The sequence below is a fragment of the Centruroides sculpturatus genome, unplaced genomic scaffold (genome assembly GCF_000671375.1).
Source record: "Centruroides sculpturatus isolate CEXI.00-Female unplaced genomic scaffold, Cexi_2.0 scaffold594, whole genome shotgun sequence".
Taxonomy (NCBI): Eukaryota; Metazoa; Arthropoda; class Arachnida; order Scorpiones; family Buthidae; genus Centruroides; species Centruroides sculpturatus.
The window spans coordinates 449,296-467,107 of record NW_019384999.1 but is presented as its reverse complement, the minus strand read 5'-3'; the positions used below and the strand labels follow the sequence as shown (position 1 = coordinate 467,107).

Sequence of the window (17,812 nt, the reverse complement as noted above, 5' to 3'; positions counted from 1 at the left end):
GTGCTACGGTTTATAACTTTGTTAAATTTCTTCTGATTTTAATTTGTAAGCAACATTTTATTATTTTTATTAATCATGAATTGCAAAAGGGCAACAGAAAAATAAAAAAAATGACTAGAATCACAACGGAACTGAAAAAAGAGATTGTTGAGAAATATGAAGGTGGCACGCGTGTTCGAGATTTAACGAGATTTAACTGTTGCATTCCGTATTCCAAGAACAATGATATCGACAATCGTGAAAAATAAAGACATTATTAAATTTGCTAATGTTGCGAAAGGGGTTAAATCAATTTCTAAACAGAGATCGAAGACATTAGATCATATCGAGAAATTGCTTTTGCTTTGGATACCTGAAAAACAGTTTGTCGGCGACAGCGTATCGGAAGACATTATTTGCAAGAAAGTTAAAAGGATACATGCTGATCTCATGAAAAATCAAGCAGAAACTAGCGAGGAAAGCAAAGTGTTTAAAGCCAGCCATTTTTTTTACATGAAAACGGATTAATCATTTTTACATTACTGCTTATGGAAAAGGTTGGTTTGGTATACGCCCTATTCGGTATAAGTCAAAACACCAGGAACGGATTTAGGTCGTATACCGAGGTTCCACTGTACTTGCTTTCCAATAGAACATTTACAAAATTTTCAAATACAATAACCAAAATTTTACCTATGAATATAATTTTCTCTATTTGTAGGCAAATCATAATTAATAACTAAAGAAACTTGTTGAACATCTATTCCTCTTGCAAGTAAATCGGTAGTAATTAATACTCGACTTGAACCAGAACGAAACTCTCTCATGATGACATCTCTTTCTTTCTGATCCATATCACCATGCTATAAAAGAAATTAATAGCAAAATTACATAACAAATGATATTCCCAAATGTATACATTCTAAAAAATACTGCACACTTTTGTTTACACACAAATATATAAACACACACACACACAATTCATAACAAAAATTAACATAGTATTGGGTGATCGGTTAATGAACATAATCTGTTCCAAGACTTTGTTCGTTATCCGAATTCTTCATTAACAGATTATCGATTTACCATAGGTTTTTATGGGAATTTGATTAATTTGTTCTGGAGACTCCAAAAAATAAAATATATATACTTTTTTACTACGTTTATTTATATGTAATAGTAAAAATAAAAATGCAAGACTGCATATATATGTATTAATCATGTTTTTTCCATTTGTGAATCTGTCCAATGTCTATTGCTTCTCTCTTTTCTTCAGAATTTTTCAGAAGTAATTAATAGTATTGTAATTGTAGAGATCCCAACCCAACCTTATTCTGGTTTAGACGCCACTTGAATGATCATTGACATCCTCCCACTTCTTCAAATGATCTTTAGTAGTTGATGTCTACATTAATCCTCTTTTATCTTCCTCTTTTTCAAAAGAAAACACATCTCGCTGAGTTTCTTGGTATTCTTCATTTCAGAGTTCTGTCATCAAATCAGTTTCATGTTCCATTATGAGCTCTAAAATGCTCTTTATTTCTCAGATGTGATTTTCATCATTCCATTAGCAGCTTGAGACTTCTTGATATATCTTGAATAGCTAAGATTGTGCCTACTGTAGACCTGTTCAAGCTATACTTCCTAGCAACATCAGACATCTTGCGCCCACTTTCTACCTTGGCTATTATCTCTTATTTGGTTTCTACGGTGAGCACAGTTCTTGATACCCCTCTTTTTAGGCTCCATAATATTATCAGTTTCTTTTTTAAATAAAAAGTTCAGAAAAGCACTTACAAAAATTCAGAGAACAGAAATCAACTAGCCCACAAAAAATTATTTAAATGCAAGGCCCAGATAAAATTTGAAATTTGGTATTAAAATGTTAACAAATATCCAATGGGACAGTTAAACTTTCACCTTTCGTAAATAAACCCAGATGCAAAACTTAACAAGTGCCTGTCTGACAGTCTCACGAAGACTATAAAAAATTATTTGTCAAAAAGGTAAACAAAAATCTGGAATTACATGAGAAAATTTCAAAATTTGGAGGAATACCATCTAATCGGTATCGAGTTGAGCGTCTATGTTGACGTCTCCTGTGCTCCAAAAGGTTTCAAATTGTTACACAAAGACAAGGGAAAATCAATCGGTATTTATTTTCCGTCACTTCTTTTTATGTTTGTTCAGTAAAGTGTTCATTGTCCAATCATAAAAATCTTTCATAAAAGTGTTCATTATCCGAACTGTTCATTAACTGATCACCACTGTATATAGGTACAAGTAATATTAAATACAAGATTCAAAATAAGTTTTATATTCAATAATATCTTCTATAAATATCAAAAATTTGAAACTTCTAGAAAAAGAAACCTAAATATTAACTAAAGGATTTGCAATATCAAATATTTTGAATAAAATTATTAGAAGCTAAACTTTTTGTTCTTTAAGAAATATAAATTGTGTTTAGTATATAAGTTATTTCTTGATACTATTGATAAACATTCACAGTAACAATTCTATACAGACAATTGTTTTAAATCCTATGCTCTTTTTATATTAATTAATTTTATTACATCTAAAACAAAATTTTCACTTCCTTCAAATTGAGAAAAGAAAGGAATCTCACTAATAGATCATCTAGCATTCTATCATATTCTAACAGAAAACAATATTTTAAATGAAATTAATTAGAAAACAGATGTGATTTCAATTATGACAGTAAACTATGTTTATCAATGCAATTATCTTTAAAAAATCTCATTGCATGCATTTAATATCAAAATAATTCATTTACACAGTATTTAAAATAATTAATAATGTTTAAATAAAAAAAATTAGAGACAGGATTTTTGAAATGAACAATCCTTTCTTACTTGGAATGAAAGTGCTTTATTGAATTTTTCTTCCTTATAATCATATAGATTAATTTATGCATAAAAAATGGTATGAAAATTGATCTGGTTAGCAATAACTTACAGATAATATATTTCCTTCAGTTTATGACCATTTCATATCCATGTATTTTTTTTTATAATTCAGAAAAGATGCAAATTGCAATTTTAAATTATACATAATACATGGTAATCAAATGAAAACAGAACTCACAAGCAGCAGCAGAGTTTAGCAATATGAGATAGATACAACTCAGCCATATCTGACTCATGATGTATCTGTCCACTCTTGCACCACAACAGAGCTTTGTGAAGTTGACTCTGATATCCTCAAACTCCTCAAAATTTTTTCATTTGATTATTCAGTATATACTACATAAAACCCACATAAAGGAAAAAACCGAATATTCCCAACAAAAAAATTAATAATCACAAGCATAAATTAAGATAATCTGTTAACTAGAAATTAATTTTTAAAATATCAATCTCATTCATCCCTTGAAATTTCAAACACTACTAAGTAATTTGTTCTACTAAACAATTCAAATTCTACAGATGTAAAGTTTTAAACTGTTTGAGAATTCAATGGAAAAAATAATCATATATCAATAGTTTTTATANGCTGCCAGCTAAAACACACAAATCAACAAAAAAAAAAAAAAATATTGGAGTAGCCCAAGATATAGCCAAAGATTGCAGCACCACAGCACTAGCAAAAAATTTAAATTTGCCGACTGGAATTCTTTCAGATAAACAATGCTCTACTGTAACAGCAATAAAAATGTTCCATTTATCTTGAAAACAGACTCATCAGACATTAAAAAAGAGGTCCTAGTCTGCTATATACAAGAAAGTGAATTAGTATTTTTCCTGTTCAAAAAAGCCATGCTGTCCTCGTTAGCAATGTAACTACAACAGGCTACTTAACCAGGAAAATTTCAAATAATAATTTCTTAATCTAAATTTAAAACTAAATACTGCATTACGGAGTGTATCTATGCTTAAATAAATAAAAATAGCTAAAATTCTGATGAAAGGTAAGGTTTAAAAAGGAGAGAGAACTAGATGATGGTAGAAAAAAATATGTACAAGTATTCTTAAAAAAAATTCTATCAAGATAAAAACAACATATTTAGTAACACGTAGTGATTGATTTTTCTTAATTTTAAACAAGAACAAATATATTAAAGTAAAAGAAAGGGTCCAAACATGATATATAATAGAGAATTAGTATAGTATTTGTAACTTTAATAACCAACATAACTTCCATGTTTTAACATATAAATACAACTAGTCATAGAGTTAATCAAATTTCTTAACAATTAACAGAGGTCCAAGCTTGAACAATTGCTTCTAATAATTATGAAGTACAGTGGAAACTCAATTAGCAGACCTTGATTGGGCCAAGGGGTCTTTAGATTATCTGGAATTTTGTTTATTCTAAAAACTGTTTGTTCTGTGTGTTTTGGATACATTAAAATTGTGTATTTAATGATTTATGAACTAAAAATAACTGTAATGCAATTACTATATTTGAAAGTAAATTAATTTATTCAAACTCTAACAATGTTATGTATGAGACATTGCAGCACTACAACTGACAGATATAGTAATAATCACCAATTACACAGAAAATTTGGTTTGTGTGTTATGCTCTGTAGTATGCACAATGCTACATGCTCTAGTTTTTTTCCCAAACCGTATCAGATAATCACATTTCTATTGTATTTCTAAAATCTCTCTTGTTGCAATAAATTTTTAAAATTATATTCCCCCATAGATTTGAATTTAGATCAGAGGAACAGCTAACATTCATATTATGCTCACTAAACCATTTTTCATACTGTTTGCCTTATGAACAGGAGCATTATCTTGTTGAAATATTTAACATGCATTAGAAATTTCCTCTAAAAACAGCAAAAGATTTTCAGACAGAACTTCAGCATCCATTTTTCCTTTGATAAAGACTATAGGCAATGTACCAATATAACTAAATGCTTCAATATCATTAGAGAATTTCTTCCATATTTATGCTTGGTAAATATCTGTTCTGTGCTGAGATTGTGCTAGTAATAACATTTTTATGAGAACCGTTTAGGTCAAACATTTTTGTCACTATAAACAATTCTCTGCCATTGGCCAGTCCAGGACATTTGTTCTGTAGCCAATTCAATTTTTACATTATTATTCTGTTAATTTACGTACACACAACTTCTTGTAGAACAAGTTTCTAATAGTATAAACATTTCCTATGATTGTTTTGAGCATATAAGTTTAGATTTAATGATAGTTGCCTGCAAGATATGGTGTTTATCTTGATTTCTTTAAAAACTATGCATTTCTGGAGTGATAAGCCTTTTTTACTTTTTCCCCATAGTTTTCTCTTAAACTTACTTAATGTTGTAGACAATCCTTCATTGTGTAAACCATCAAATTACCTTTCCTCAGTCATTTTTGAATAAGTTTTTGATTTTTGTCAGTTTCTTTAATAAACAAAAAATGATTATGAGTATATTTTTGGACACACCTTATGTTAATCCATATTAAAACCTATCCTTCAACTACTTTAGCTAAAATCAAATTATTACTGTAAAACACACACTTGCACATGTTTACATTTTGATATGCAATCTTTCGTAAATCTGATCTCATTCTACAGATCTAGCTTTGGAAACTTTTGTAAGCATATAAAGCAGATGTTCCCAACTTTTTTCCAAGGACCTTGAGTTTAAAAGAAGAGTCTGAAGGCCAGATACAAGAGATAGAATCAAAGATTAAATTTTTTTTATTTCTGAATAACAGACATAAAACAACATGAACTTTCCAGCTGTTTTTTTTTTTTGGAAAGAATGCCATGAAAATTGAGCAAAAATTCTTTGGCACCCAATATTAAAATCTCTTAAATATCTACTAGACAGTGCTGTTTGATGTTTTAATTTTATAACCCATATTTCATTTTTTGAAAAGTTTTTGGTAAAAGTATGTAGAAGCAAAAATAGAAAAAAACTCTCATGCAAACTGTTGGCAGATATTTGTAAAAATTTAATAAATGCCCTTACTTAAATTAGTTTTTATAAAAATCATTTGCAGCAAGGTCTATTAATTCTAGGTTGAGCGTTCAAAATGTTATAATGCTTTGAACTATTTAAAATCAATAATTGTTGATAAAACATAATCAGCAAAAGCAAGCTATGCAGAGCCAGATTATATGCTTCATGAACCATACGTTGGAATTCCCTAATATAAAACATTTACTTAGAAAAAAATTATAAAAAGCTAAAAAAAATTTCAGTGACATGAAAAATTATGGCCATTAAAATAATAAAATACAGTGGAACCTCGGTATACGTCTGCTTTAGAATACGTCCAATTCGGAATACGTCTTGTTTGGACAAAACAAATTTTGCTCGGTATACGACTTAATTCAATTATACGCGCCATCTATGAACAAGTAGAACTATCGATGTACTACACTAGACTAGACATTCGCAGTGCTACGATTTATAACTTTGTTAAATTTCTTCTGATTTTAATTTGTAAGTAACATTTTATTATTTTTATTAATCATGAATTGCAAAAGGGCAACAGAAAAATAAAAAAATGACTAGAATCACAACGGAACTGAAAAAAGAGATTGTTGAGAAATATGAAGGTGGCACGCGTGTTCGAGATTTAACGAGATTTAACTGTTGCATTCCGTATTCCAAGAACAATGATATCGACAATCGTGAAAAATAAAGACATTATTAAATTTGCTAATGTTGCGAAAGGGGTTAAATCAATTTCTAAACAGAGATCGAAGACATTAGATCATATCGAGAAATTGCTTTTGCTTTGGATACCTGAAAAACAGTTTGTCGGCGACAGCGTATCGGAAGACATTATTTGCAAGAAAGTTAAAAGGATACATGCTGATCTCATGAAAAATCAAGCAGAAACTAGCGAGGAAAGCAAAGTGTTTAAAGCCAGCCATTTTTTTTACATGAAAACGGATTAATCATTTTTACATTACTGCTTATGGAAAAGGTTGGTTTGGTATACGCCCTATTCGGTATAAGTCAAAACACCAGGAACGGATTTAGGTCGTATACCGAGGTTCCACTGTACTTGCTTTCCAATAGAACATTTACAAAATTTTCAAATACAATAACCAAAATTTTACCTATGAATATAATTTTCTCTATTTGTAGGCAAATCATAATTAATAACTAAAGAAACTTGTTGAACATCTATTCCTCTTGCAAGTAAATCGGTAGTAATTAATACTCGACTTGAACCAGAACGAAACTCTCTCATGATGACATCTCTTTCTTTCTGATCCATATCACCATGCTATAAAAGAAATTAATAGCAAAATTACATAACAAATGATATTCCCAAATGTATACATTCTAAAAAATACTGCACACTTTTGTTTACACACAAATATATAAACACACACACACACAATTCATAACAAAAATTAACATAGTATTGGGTGATCGGTTAATGAACATAATCTGTTCCAAGACTTTGTTCGTTATCCGAATTCTTCATTAACAGATTATCGATTTACCATAGGTTTTTATGGGAATTTGATTAATTTGTTCTGGAGACTCCAAAAAATAAAATATATATACTTTTTTACTACGTTTATTTATATGTAATAGTAAAAATAAAAATGCAAGACTGCATATATATGTATTAATCATGTTTTTTCCATTTGTGAATCTGTCCAATGTCTATTGCTTTTCTCTTTTCTTCAGAATTTTTCAGAAGTAATTAATAGTATTGTAATTGTAGAGATCCCAACCCAACCTTATTCTGGTTTAGACGCCACTTGAATGATCATTGACATCCTCCCACTTCTTCAAATGATCTTTAGTAGTTGATGTCTACATTAATCCTCTTTTATCTTCCTCTTTTTCAAAAGAAAACACATCTCGCTGAGTTTCTTGGTATTCTTCATTTCAGAGTTCTGTCATCAAATCAGTTTCATGTTCCATTATGAGCTCTAAAATGCTCTTTATTTCTCAGATGTGATTTTCATCATTCCATTAGCAGCTTGAGACTTCTTGATATATCTTGAATAGCTAAGATTGTGCCTACTGTAGACCTGTTCAAGCTATACTTCCTAGCAACATCAGACATCTTGCGCCCACTTTCTACCTTGGCTATTATCTCTTATTTGGTTTCTACGGTGAGCACAGTTCTTGATACCCCTCTTTTTAGGCTCCATAATATTATCAGTTTCTTTTTTAAATAAAAAGTTCAGAAAAGCACTTACAAAAATTCAGAGAACAGAAATCAACTAGCCCACAAAAAATTATTTAAATGCAAGGCCCAGATAAAATTTGAAATTTGGTATTAAAATGTTAACAAATATCCAATGGGACAGTTAAACTTTCACCTTTCGTAAATAAACCCAGATGCAAAACTTAACAAGTGCCTGTCTGACAGTCTCACGAAGACTATAAAAAATTATTTGTCAAAAAGGTAAACAAAAATCTGGAATTACATGAGAAAATTTCAAAATTTGGAGGAATACCATCTAATCGGTATCGAGTTGAGCGTCTATGTTGACGTCTCCTGTGCTCCAAAAGGTTTCAAATTGTTACACAAAGACAAGGGAAAATCAATCGGTATTTATTTTCCGTCACTTCTTTTTATGTTTGTTCAGTAAAGTGTTCATTGTCCAATCATAAAAATCTTTCATAAAAGTGTTCATTATCCGAACTGTTCATTAACTGATCACCACTGTATATAGGTACAAGTAATATTAAATACAAGATTCAAAATAAGTTTTATATTCAATAATATCTTCTATAAATATCAAAAATTTGAAACTTCTAGAAAAAGAAACCTAAATATTAACTAAAGGATTTGCAATATCAAATATTTTGAATAAAATTATTAGAAGCTAAACTTTTTGTTCTTTAAGAAATATAAATTGTGTTTAGTATATAAGTTATTTCTTGATACTATTGATAAACATTCACAGTAACAATTCTATACAGACAATTGTTTTAAATCCTATGCTCTTTTTATATTAATTAATTTTATTACATCTAAAACAAAATTTTCACTTCCTTCAAATTGAGAAAAGAAAGGAATCTCACTAATAGATCATCTAGCATTCTATCATATTCTAACAGAAAACAATATTTTAAATGAAATTAATTAGAAAACAGATGTGATTTCAATTATGACAGTAAACTATGTTTATCAATGCAATTATCTTTAAAAAATCTCATTGCATGCATTTAATATCAAAATAATTCATTTACACAGTATTTAAAATAATTAATAATGTTTAAATAAAAAAAATTAGAGACAGGATTTTTGAAATGAACAATCCTTTCTTACTTGGAATGAAAGTGCTTTATTGAATTTTTCTTCCTTATAATCATATAGATTAATTTATGCATAAAAAATGGTATGAAAATTGATCTGGTTAGCAATAACTTACAGATAATATATTTCCTTCAGTTTATGACCATTTCATATCCATGTATTTTTTTTTATAATTCAGAAAAGATGCAAATTGCAATTTTAAATTATACATAATACATGGTAATCAAATGAAAACAGAACTCACAAGCAGCAGCAGAGTTTAGCAATATGAGATAGATACAACTCAGCCATATCTGACTCATGATGTATCTGTCCACTCTTGCACCACAACAGAGCTTTGTGAAGTTGACTCTGATATCCTCAAACTCCTCAAAATTTTTTCATTTGATTATTCAGTATATACTACATAAAACCCACATAAAGGAAAAAACCGAATATTCCCAACAAAAAAATTAATAATCACAAGCATAAATTAAGATAATCTGTTAACTAGAAATTAATTTTTAAAATATCAATCTCATTCATCCCTTGAAATTTCAAACACTACTAAGTAATTTGTTCTACTAAACAATTCAAATTCTACAGATGTAAAGTTTTAAACTGTTTGAGAATTCAATGGAAAAAATAATCATATATCAATAGTTTTTATAAATAAATATAATAATCAATTTAATCTCAAGTACATTTAAAAAAATTTTTTATAAATCATTAATTACCATTGCAGATACTGTAAAATCACGTTGATGCATTTTCTCTGTTAACCAATCAACTTTCCGCCGTGTGTTACAGAATATGACAGCTTGCGTTATAGTTAATGTTTCATACAGATCACACAGAGTATCCAATTTCCAATCCTAAAGTATGAACAGTAAACTCAATATCCTCTCTATAAATTAGGTATTAATTTTAAAAAATTCTTATTTAATAAATTAAGAAAATCTTAGATTTGATTTTGTTACATGATTAAACAATTCACAAAATGTCTATTTAGAATATCAAATTTCTCTAAAGAATAGTATGTTCACTATCTTAAACTAAAATTCAATTAAAAACAGTACTAATTATATTTTATACAAGTATAACTATAATTGATTAATGTATTTGATATATTTAATTAATTTATATTTGATTAATTATTATAATTTTTGAAAAATTCTAATTATCTGATATTCATTCTCTAGAAAATATTTTCTAGGGACATATACTAATACTATTCAGAGAATACACTGTGATCATCAAAAACTTATATTCTTGTATCGCTTATTGAAGGTGTGTGTCTTACGAATAAAAGGCCAACACAAAGCCCAAGAGAGAGGGTGGTCATTGACATACTGCCTACTATTATGTGAGTGAATTGCTGCCAGAAAATGTTACTTCAAGCCTATGAAGGACAGCAAAAGATTATTTTGTGCATGCTCATTTTCATAAGTCAAATGATTACTTTTATTCAAAAAATGATTTTATATATAGCAAACATTGCAAATGCAAACAGTTGTAGCAGCAGTAATTTGAGAATTTTTTCAATTTCAGAACAGTTATATTTTAAGAAAATTATATCTAATGACTTGTTTTTCTATTTCACCAATTTTTATTACTAAAAGGAAATCCCCATTCAAATCTTTGCTCAAAAATTGATGATAATTATAGCAGCAATTAATTGGAACTGGTTAATTCATGAACCCATTTTCTAGTTATGAAAAAACTTTAACATAGCTATGTTAAATCCATAATTTAGTAGTTAATAAAAGTGATTATTCTTAAGGGGGAAAACCACACATATACATATTTCCAAATATTCATATTAATAAATTATTAAATACAGAAACATATACGAAGTTTATACTTTAAGTGCATAAAAAGAATATAGTAAAAAATAAATTCTAAAAATACTTACTTCTCTTTCAACTCCAACATAAAACTGTTTGATACCTTCCAGTGTTAATTCTTCTTTTTTCACAAGAATACGGACAGGTTCACGCATGAAGCGTTTAGTAACTTCAAGTACATCCACCGGCATGGTAGCCGATAGTAAAATCACCTATTAAAAATCAAAAACATTTATATAGAAATTTTGATTAATCTTAAAGATTTCAGATCATTCAGTGCAATACTGGAATAAAGAAGATCCTGCTATATAATTAATATAAGTGAAATTTGATGTATACATTGGGTGATCATTTAACAAACATAATCCGTTCCAAAACCATGTTCGCTATCTGAACTGTTCATTAACTGATTATCAATTTACTGTAGATTTTTGTGGGAATTTGATTAATTCATTCTGGAGACCCCCAAAAAATAAATAAAAAAATTGTAAATAAACACAGTAAAAAATTATATATATGTAATAACAAACTAAAAGCAATTTCTCCAATTTTTCATGGATGGCTCATCTTTGTTTCTCAGATGTGATTTTTGTTACTCCTTTAACTGCTTGAGTCTTTTTGATTATATCTTTCATAATTAAGATTGTATCTACTGTAGACCTGTTAAAGCCATACATGCTGCCCAGCAACATAAGACGTCATCTACCCATTTTCTACCTCGGCTATTATCTCTTGCTTGGTTTCTATGGTGAGCACAGTTCTTGACACTCCACTCTTTTTAGGCTCCATAATATTATCAGTTTTTTTAAATAAAAAATTTCAGAAAAGCACTTAAAAAATTCAGAGAACAGAAATTAACTAGTGCAAAAAGGTTATGTATACAACTGTGAAAGTCTCGATCCACAAACAATGCATAGATGCCATTAAAATATAGTTTTACAAAATCTTAAATACAGCATTGCTTTTTGTGTTTGTTCTGTCAAGTGTTCATTATCCGAACATATGTTTGTTGTCCGATTTGTTTGCAGTCCAAACAGTTTGTTAACTGATCATCCACTGTGTTGTTTAAATTATAACTGTCAGTATACACTGCATAGTTTCACATGTCTCAAATTTCCAATGCATTCAATGCAATACAATTTATAGTTTAAAAGTACAAGATAGTTTTATATAAAATTCTAAACTCTAATTAATTTATGTTAGCAATAATGATGTATGTGATTGAAAAATTTATAAAATCAACAACATTTATTTTTAAAATATAGTTATTTGTTGTATATCATAAAATACTTTACCTGTATATTTGAGCAGAGTGTCCTAAAAACATCATAGATTTGGTCTTTAAAACCTCTTGAAAGCATTTCATCTGCTTCATCTAATACAAATATGCGTATATGATCTGTCCCTATAAATGAAAACATTTTTTAAAACTAAAATTATGGCAAAATATAAAACTACATAAGAAATTTATTATAGCAGTTGAACAATTGAAACAAACCATTTGAATTAAAATTTTTATAAGAAAATGTCAATTGCATAAAATTCCTAAATAGATCAGTTATTTGATACAGGAATCAATTTTAATATTTTGGGAAATGAACAAAAACAATAGTTAGAAATGTATGTGGAATAGTTAACTAGATGTCATTGTAATAAATAAAAAATTGTGCACAGGTAAGTTCCGATTCAAACAAAAATGAAAATAAAATCCCAGACAAAATCAGTTTTAGCAGTGATAAAATTCTAACATATACAGCATGTTTCAAAAAGATTCAACATTAAGTTTATTACAGGATAACAAATTACTGTGGAATGAAGTGGTAACCACCAAAAGATAGAACCCACCACCTTTTGCATTCTTGTATTCACTAAAGCAGAATCTGCAACAGCTGTGCAATGTAACTCCTGGTGAAATTTGAAAAGCAGCTTGCATCAGGGAACTCATTTTAAATTGCCTTTCCAAATTCTGGACAGAGTTTGTGCAAAGGAAAAACCCCTGGATGGTCCTCATACTGAAGATAATGTTAAACAAATTAGACTTCCTTCCAGCAGAGCATATAGAAAATCCACAAGAAAAACCAAAAACTACAGATGTCCCATACAATAATTTGATTTATGTGAAGTTGCTTGCATACCATAAGGCCATATAAACTGCAGTCTGTTGCCTTGCTTCAATTATTGCACGAAAATTTGACAAGAACTTTTTCATGAACATTAGAACATTTCTTTTTCATATATTACTTAGTTTTCTATTATTGACAAGAACTTTTCTGTGCTATTCAAGAGATGATGGAGAAGAGTTTCATAACCACCTGGTTTTTAGTGATGATGGAATCATTCATTTGAGTGGTAAGATTTGTAAACACAATGTTTGCATTTGCCTATAGAAAACTCCCATGCAGTCACCAAACACAAGAAATTCTGCTAAGATAAATGTGTTTGTGTGATTTCAGAACTCTAGCTTATGAACCATTTTTCTTTGCAGGAGACATGTCACTAAAATGATGCACCTAGACATATTGCAGATGTGGCTAATGAAGATTCCTCCTCTTTTAGTTGAGAAGTTTGAAAACTTCATTTTTCAAAAGGATGGGGCATCACTTTATTCCCACTTTATGGGAATAAAGTGATGCCCCATCCTTTTGAAAGGCAAAGTTATCTGAATAACAGGCAAAGTTATCTGAATAATATTCTTTGATGTGAATTGGTCATGCCAAAAAACAACCATACTCTCATACATTGGCTCTCCAGATATCATACTTTGTGATTTGAGGATACATTAAAAGCCTTTTGTTTGTACCACCACTACCCTGGTGATTTGAATGAACTGAAAAATCAAATAAGAGCCTGTACACACTAGGCGTTTTTCAACGTGCAACGTGCGTTTTAAAGAACCAAGAATTCTATGTAGCTGTACACACTCAAACACGCGCTTTTGGCCAAGCGCGCGTTTATAGATTTTTGTTAAAACGCGCGTTTTGCGAGCGTTAGCCGAGCGCTTTGAGATATATGTGTTGCCATGTTACCATACATGCGATCGCACATTTTCCCGGCACTTCTAGATTTACGCCGCCATTTTGCTGTATATTCAATCGCGCACTTTTGGGTAATATCTACTTTTATAATATGGAGTAAGTCGTCAAATGATTTTATAGACATTTTAAAAGAATTAAAAAACTTGAATTTATTCTGTCTTAGTTTTGGATACAACGTCGCAAACATTTCATGCGTCAGTCTATCTCGTAATATTGGGTGCACCCANTATTCCGAGAACAATGATATCGACAATCGTGAAAAATAAAGACATTATTAAATTTGCTAATGTTGCGAAAGGGGTTAAATCAATTTCTAAACAGAGATCGAAGACATTAGATCATATCGAGAAATTGCTTTTGCTTTGGATACCTGAAAAACAGTTTGTCGGCGACAGCGTATCGGAAGACATTATTTGCAAGAAAGTTAAAAGGATACATGCTGATCTCATGAAAAATCAAGCAGAAACTAGCGAGGAAAGCAAAGTGTTTAAAGCCAGCCATTTTTTTTACATGAAAACGGATTAATCATTTTTACATTACTGCTTATGGAAAAGGTTGGTTTGGTATACGCCCTATTCGGTATAAGTCAAAACACCAGGAACGGATTTAGGTCGTATACCGAGGTTCCACTGTACTTGCTTTCCAATAGAACATTTACAAAATTTTCAAATACAATAACCAAAATTTTACCTATGAATATAATTTTCTCTATTTGTAGGCAAATCATAATTAATAACTAAAGAAACTTGTTGAACATCTATTCCTCTTGCAAGTAAATCGGTAGTAATTAATACTCGACTTGAACCAGAACGAAACTCTCTCATGATGACATCTCTTTCTTTCTGATCCATATCACCATGCTATAAAAGAAATTAATAGCAAAATTACATAACAAATGATATTCCCAAATGTATACATTCTAAAAAATACTGCACACTTTTGTTTACACACAAATATATAAACACACACACACACAATTCATAACAAAAATTAACATAGTATTGGGTGATCGGTTAATGAACATAATCTGTTCCAAGACTTTGTTCGTTATCCGAATTCTTCATTAACAGATTATCGATTTACCATAGGTTTTTATGGGAATTTGATTAATTTGTTCTGGAGACTCCAAAAAATAAAATATATATACTTTTTTACTACGTTTATTTATATGTAATAGTAAAAATAAAAATGCAAGACTGCATATATATGTATTAATCATGTTTTTTCCATTTGTGAATCTGTCCAATGTCTATTGCTTCTCTCTTTTCTTCAGAATTTTTCAGAAGTAATTAATAGTATTGTAATTGTAGAGATCCCAACCCAACCTTATTCTGGTTTGGACGCCACTTGAATGATCATTGACATCCTCCCACTTCTTCAAATGATCTTTAGTAGTTGATGTCTACATTAATCCTCTTTTATCTTCCTCTTTTTCAAAAGAAAACACATCTCGCTGAGTTTCTTGGTATTCTTCATTTCAGAGTTCTGTCATCAAATCAGTTTCATGTTCCATTATGAGCTCTAAAATGCTCTTTATTTCTCAGATGTGATTTTCATCATTCCATTAGCAGCTTGAGACTTCTTGATATATCTTGAATAGCTAAGATTGTGCCTACTGTAGACCTGTTCAAGCCATACTTCCTAGCAACATCAGACATCTTGCGCCCACTTTCTACCTTGGCTATTATCTCTTATTTGGTTTCTACGGTGAGCACAGTTCTTGATACCCCTCTTTTTAGGCTCCATAATATTATCAGTTTCTTTTTTAAATAAAAAGTTCAGAAAAGCACTTACAAAAATTCAGAGAACAGAAATCAACTAGCCCACAAAAAATTATTTAAATGCAAGGCCCAGATAAAATTTGAAATTTGGTATTAAAATGTTAACAAATATCCAATGGGACAGTTAAACTTTCACCTTTCGTAAATAAACCCAGATGCAAAACTTAACAAGTGCCTGTCTGACAGTCTCACGAAGACTATAAAAAATTATTTGTCAAAAAGGTAAACAAAAATCTGGAATTACATGAGAAAATTTCAAAATTTGGAGGAATACCATCTAATCGGTATCGAGTTGAGCGTCTATGTTGACGTCTCCTGTGCTCCAAAAGGTTTCAAATTGTTACACAAAGACAAGGGAAAATCAATCGGTATTTATTTTCCGTCACTTCTTTTTATGTTTGTTCAGTAAAGTGTTCATTGTCCAATCATAAAAATCTTTCATAAAAGTGTTCATTATCCGAACTGTTCATTAACTGATCACCACTGTATATAGGTACAAGTAATATTAAATACAAGATTCAAAATAAGTTTTATATTCAATAATATCTTCTATAAATATCAAAAATTTGAAACTTCTAGAAAAAGAAACCTAAATATTAACTAAAGGATTTGCAATATCAAATATTTTGAATAAAATTATTAGAAGCTAAACTTTTTGTTCTTTAAGAAATATAAATTGTGTTTAGTATATAAGTTATTTCTTGATACTATTGATAAACATTCACAGTAACAATTCTATACAGACAATTGTTTTAAATCCTATGCTCTTTTTATATTAATTAATTTTATTACATCTAAAACAAAATTTTCACTTCCTTCAAATTGAGAAAAGAAAGGAATCTCACTAATAGATCATCTAGCATTCTATCATATTCTAACAGAAAACAATATTTTAAATGAAATTAATTAGAAAACAGATGTGATTTCAATTATGACAGTAAACTATGTTTATCAATGCAATTATCTTTAAAAAATCTCATTGCATGCATTTAATATCAAAATAATTCATTTACACAGTATTTAAAATAATTAATAATGTTTAAATAAAAAAAATTAGAGACAGGATTTTTGAAATGAACAATCCTTTCTTACTTGGAATGAAAGTGCTTTATTGAATTTTTCTTCCTTATAATCATATAGATTAATTTATGCATAAAAAATGGTATGAAAATTGATCTGGTTAGCAATAACTTACAGATAATATATTTCCTTCAGTTTATGACCATTTCATATCCATGTATTTTTTTTTATAATTCAGAAAAGATGCAAATTGCAATTTTAAATTATACATAATGCATGGTAATCAAATGAAAACAGAACTCACAAGCAGCAGCAGAGTTTAGCAATATGAGATAGATACAACTCAGCCATATCTGACTCATGATGTATCTGTCCACTCTTGCACCACAACAGAGCTTTGTGAAGTTGACTCTGATATCCTCAAACTCCTCAAAATTTTTTCATTTGATTATTCAGTATATACTACATAAAACCCACATAAAGGAAAAAACCGAATATTCCCAACAAAAAAATTAATAATCACAAGCATAAATTAAGATAATCTGTTAACTAGAAATTAATTTTTAAAATATCAATCTCATTCATCCCTTGAAATTTCAAACACTACTAAGTAATTTGTTCTACTAAACAATTCAAATTCTACAGATGTAAAGTTTTAAACTGTTTGAGAATTCAATGGAAAAAATAATCATATATCAATAGTTTTTATAAATAAATATAATAATCAATTTAATCTCAAGTACATTTAAAAAAATTTTTTATAAATCATTAATTACCATTGCAGATACTGTAAAATCACGTTGATGCATTTTCTCTGTTAACCAATCAACTTTCCGCCGTGTGTTACAGAATATGACAGCTTGCGTTATAGTTAATGTTTCATACAGATCACACAGAGTATCCAATTTCCAATCCTAAAGTATGAACAGTAAACTCAATATCCT

General features: G+C 29.3%; 2 protein-coding genes across 2 annotated transcripts in view; both read right to left on the bottom strand.

Moving 5' to 3' along the window:
* Nucleotides 1-17,812, bottom strand: part of LOC111633178 (eukaryotic initiation factor 4A-I-like) — a 90,393-nt gene that overhangs the window by 4,501 nt on the left and 68,080 nt on the right. The window contains exons 9-10 of the mRNA XM_023377700.1: nucleotides 17,645-17,782; nucleotides 14,758-14,927 (exon numbers count right to left, since the gene is read on the bottom strand). Coding sequence (XP_023233468.1) covers nucleotides 14,758-14,927; nucleotides 17,645-17,782 — 308 coding nt within the window. The remainder of the gene's footprint in view (nucleotides 1-14,757; nucleotides 14,928-17,644; nucleotides 17,783-17,812) is intronic.
* On the bottom strand, nucleotides 7,012-12,468 carry LOC111633177 (eukaryotic initiation factor 4A-I-like). The gene is made up of 4 exons (XM_023377699.1): nucleotides 12,328-12,468; nucleotides 11,101-11,244; nucleotides 9,923-10,060; nucleotides 7,012-7,205 (listed from the first exon to the last, which is right to left on the bottom strand). The coding sequence occupies exons 1-4, from the start codon at nucleotides 12,451-12,453 to the stop codon at nucleotides 7,032-7,034; spliced, it is 582 nt and encodes a 193-aa protein (XP_023233467.1). The 5' UTR covers nucleotides 12,454-12,468; the 3' UTR covers nucleotides 7,012-7,031.

Bases quoted from the DNA above. Each gene is read 5' to 3' on its own strand.
- LOC111633177 (XM_023377699.1), bottom strand. From the start codon at position 12,453: ATGTTTTCATTTATAGGGACAGATCATATACGCATATTTGTATTAGAT. The intron at 10,061-11,100 runs GTAAGTATTTTT...TTCATACTTTAG, and splicing joins ATGTTGGAGTTGAAAGAGAA to GATTGGAAATTGGATACTCT. The intron at 7,206-9,922 runs GTAATTAATGAT...TTTCTTTTATAG, and splicing joins ATTTTACAGTATCTGCAATG to CATGGTGATATGGATCAGAA.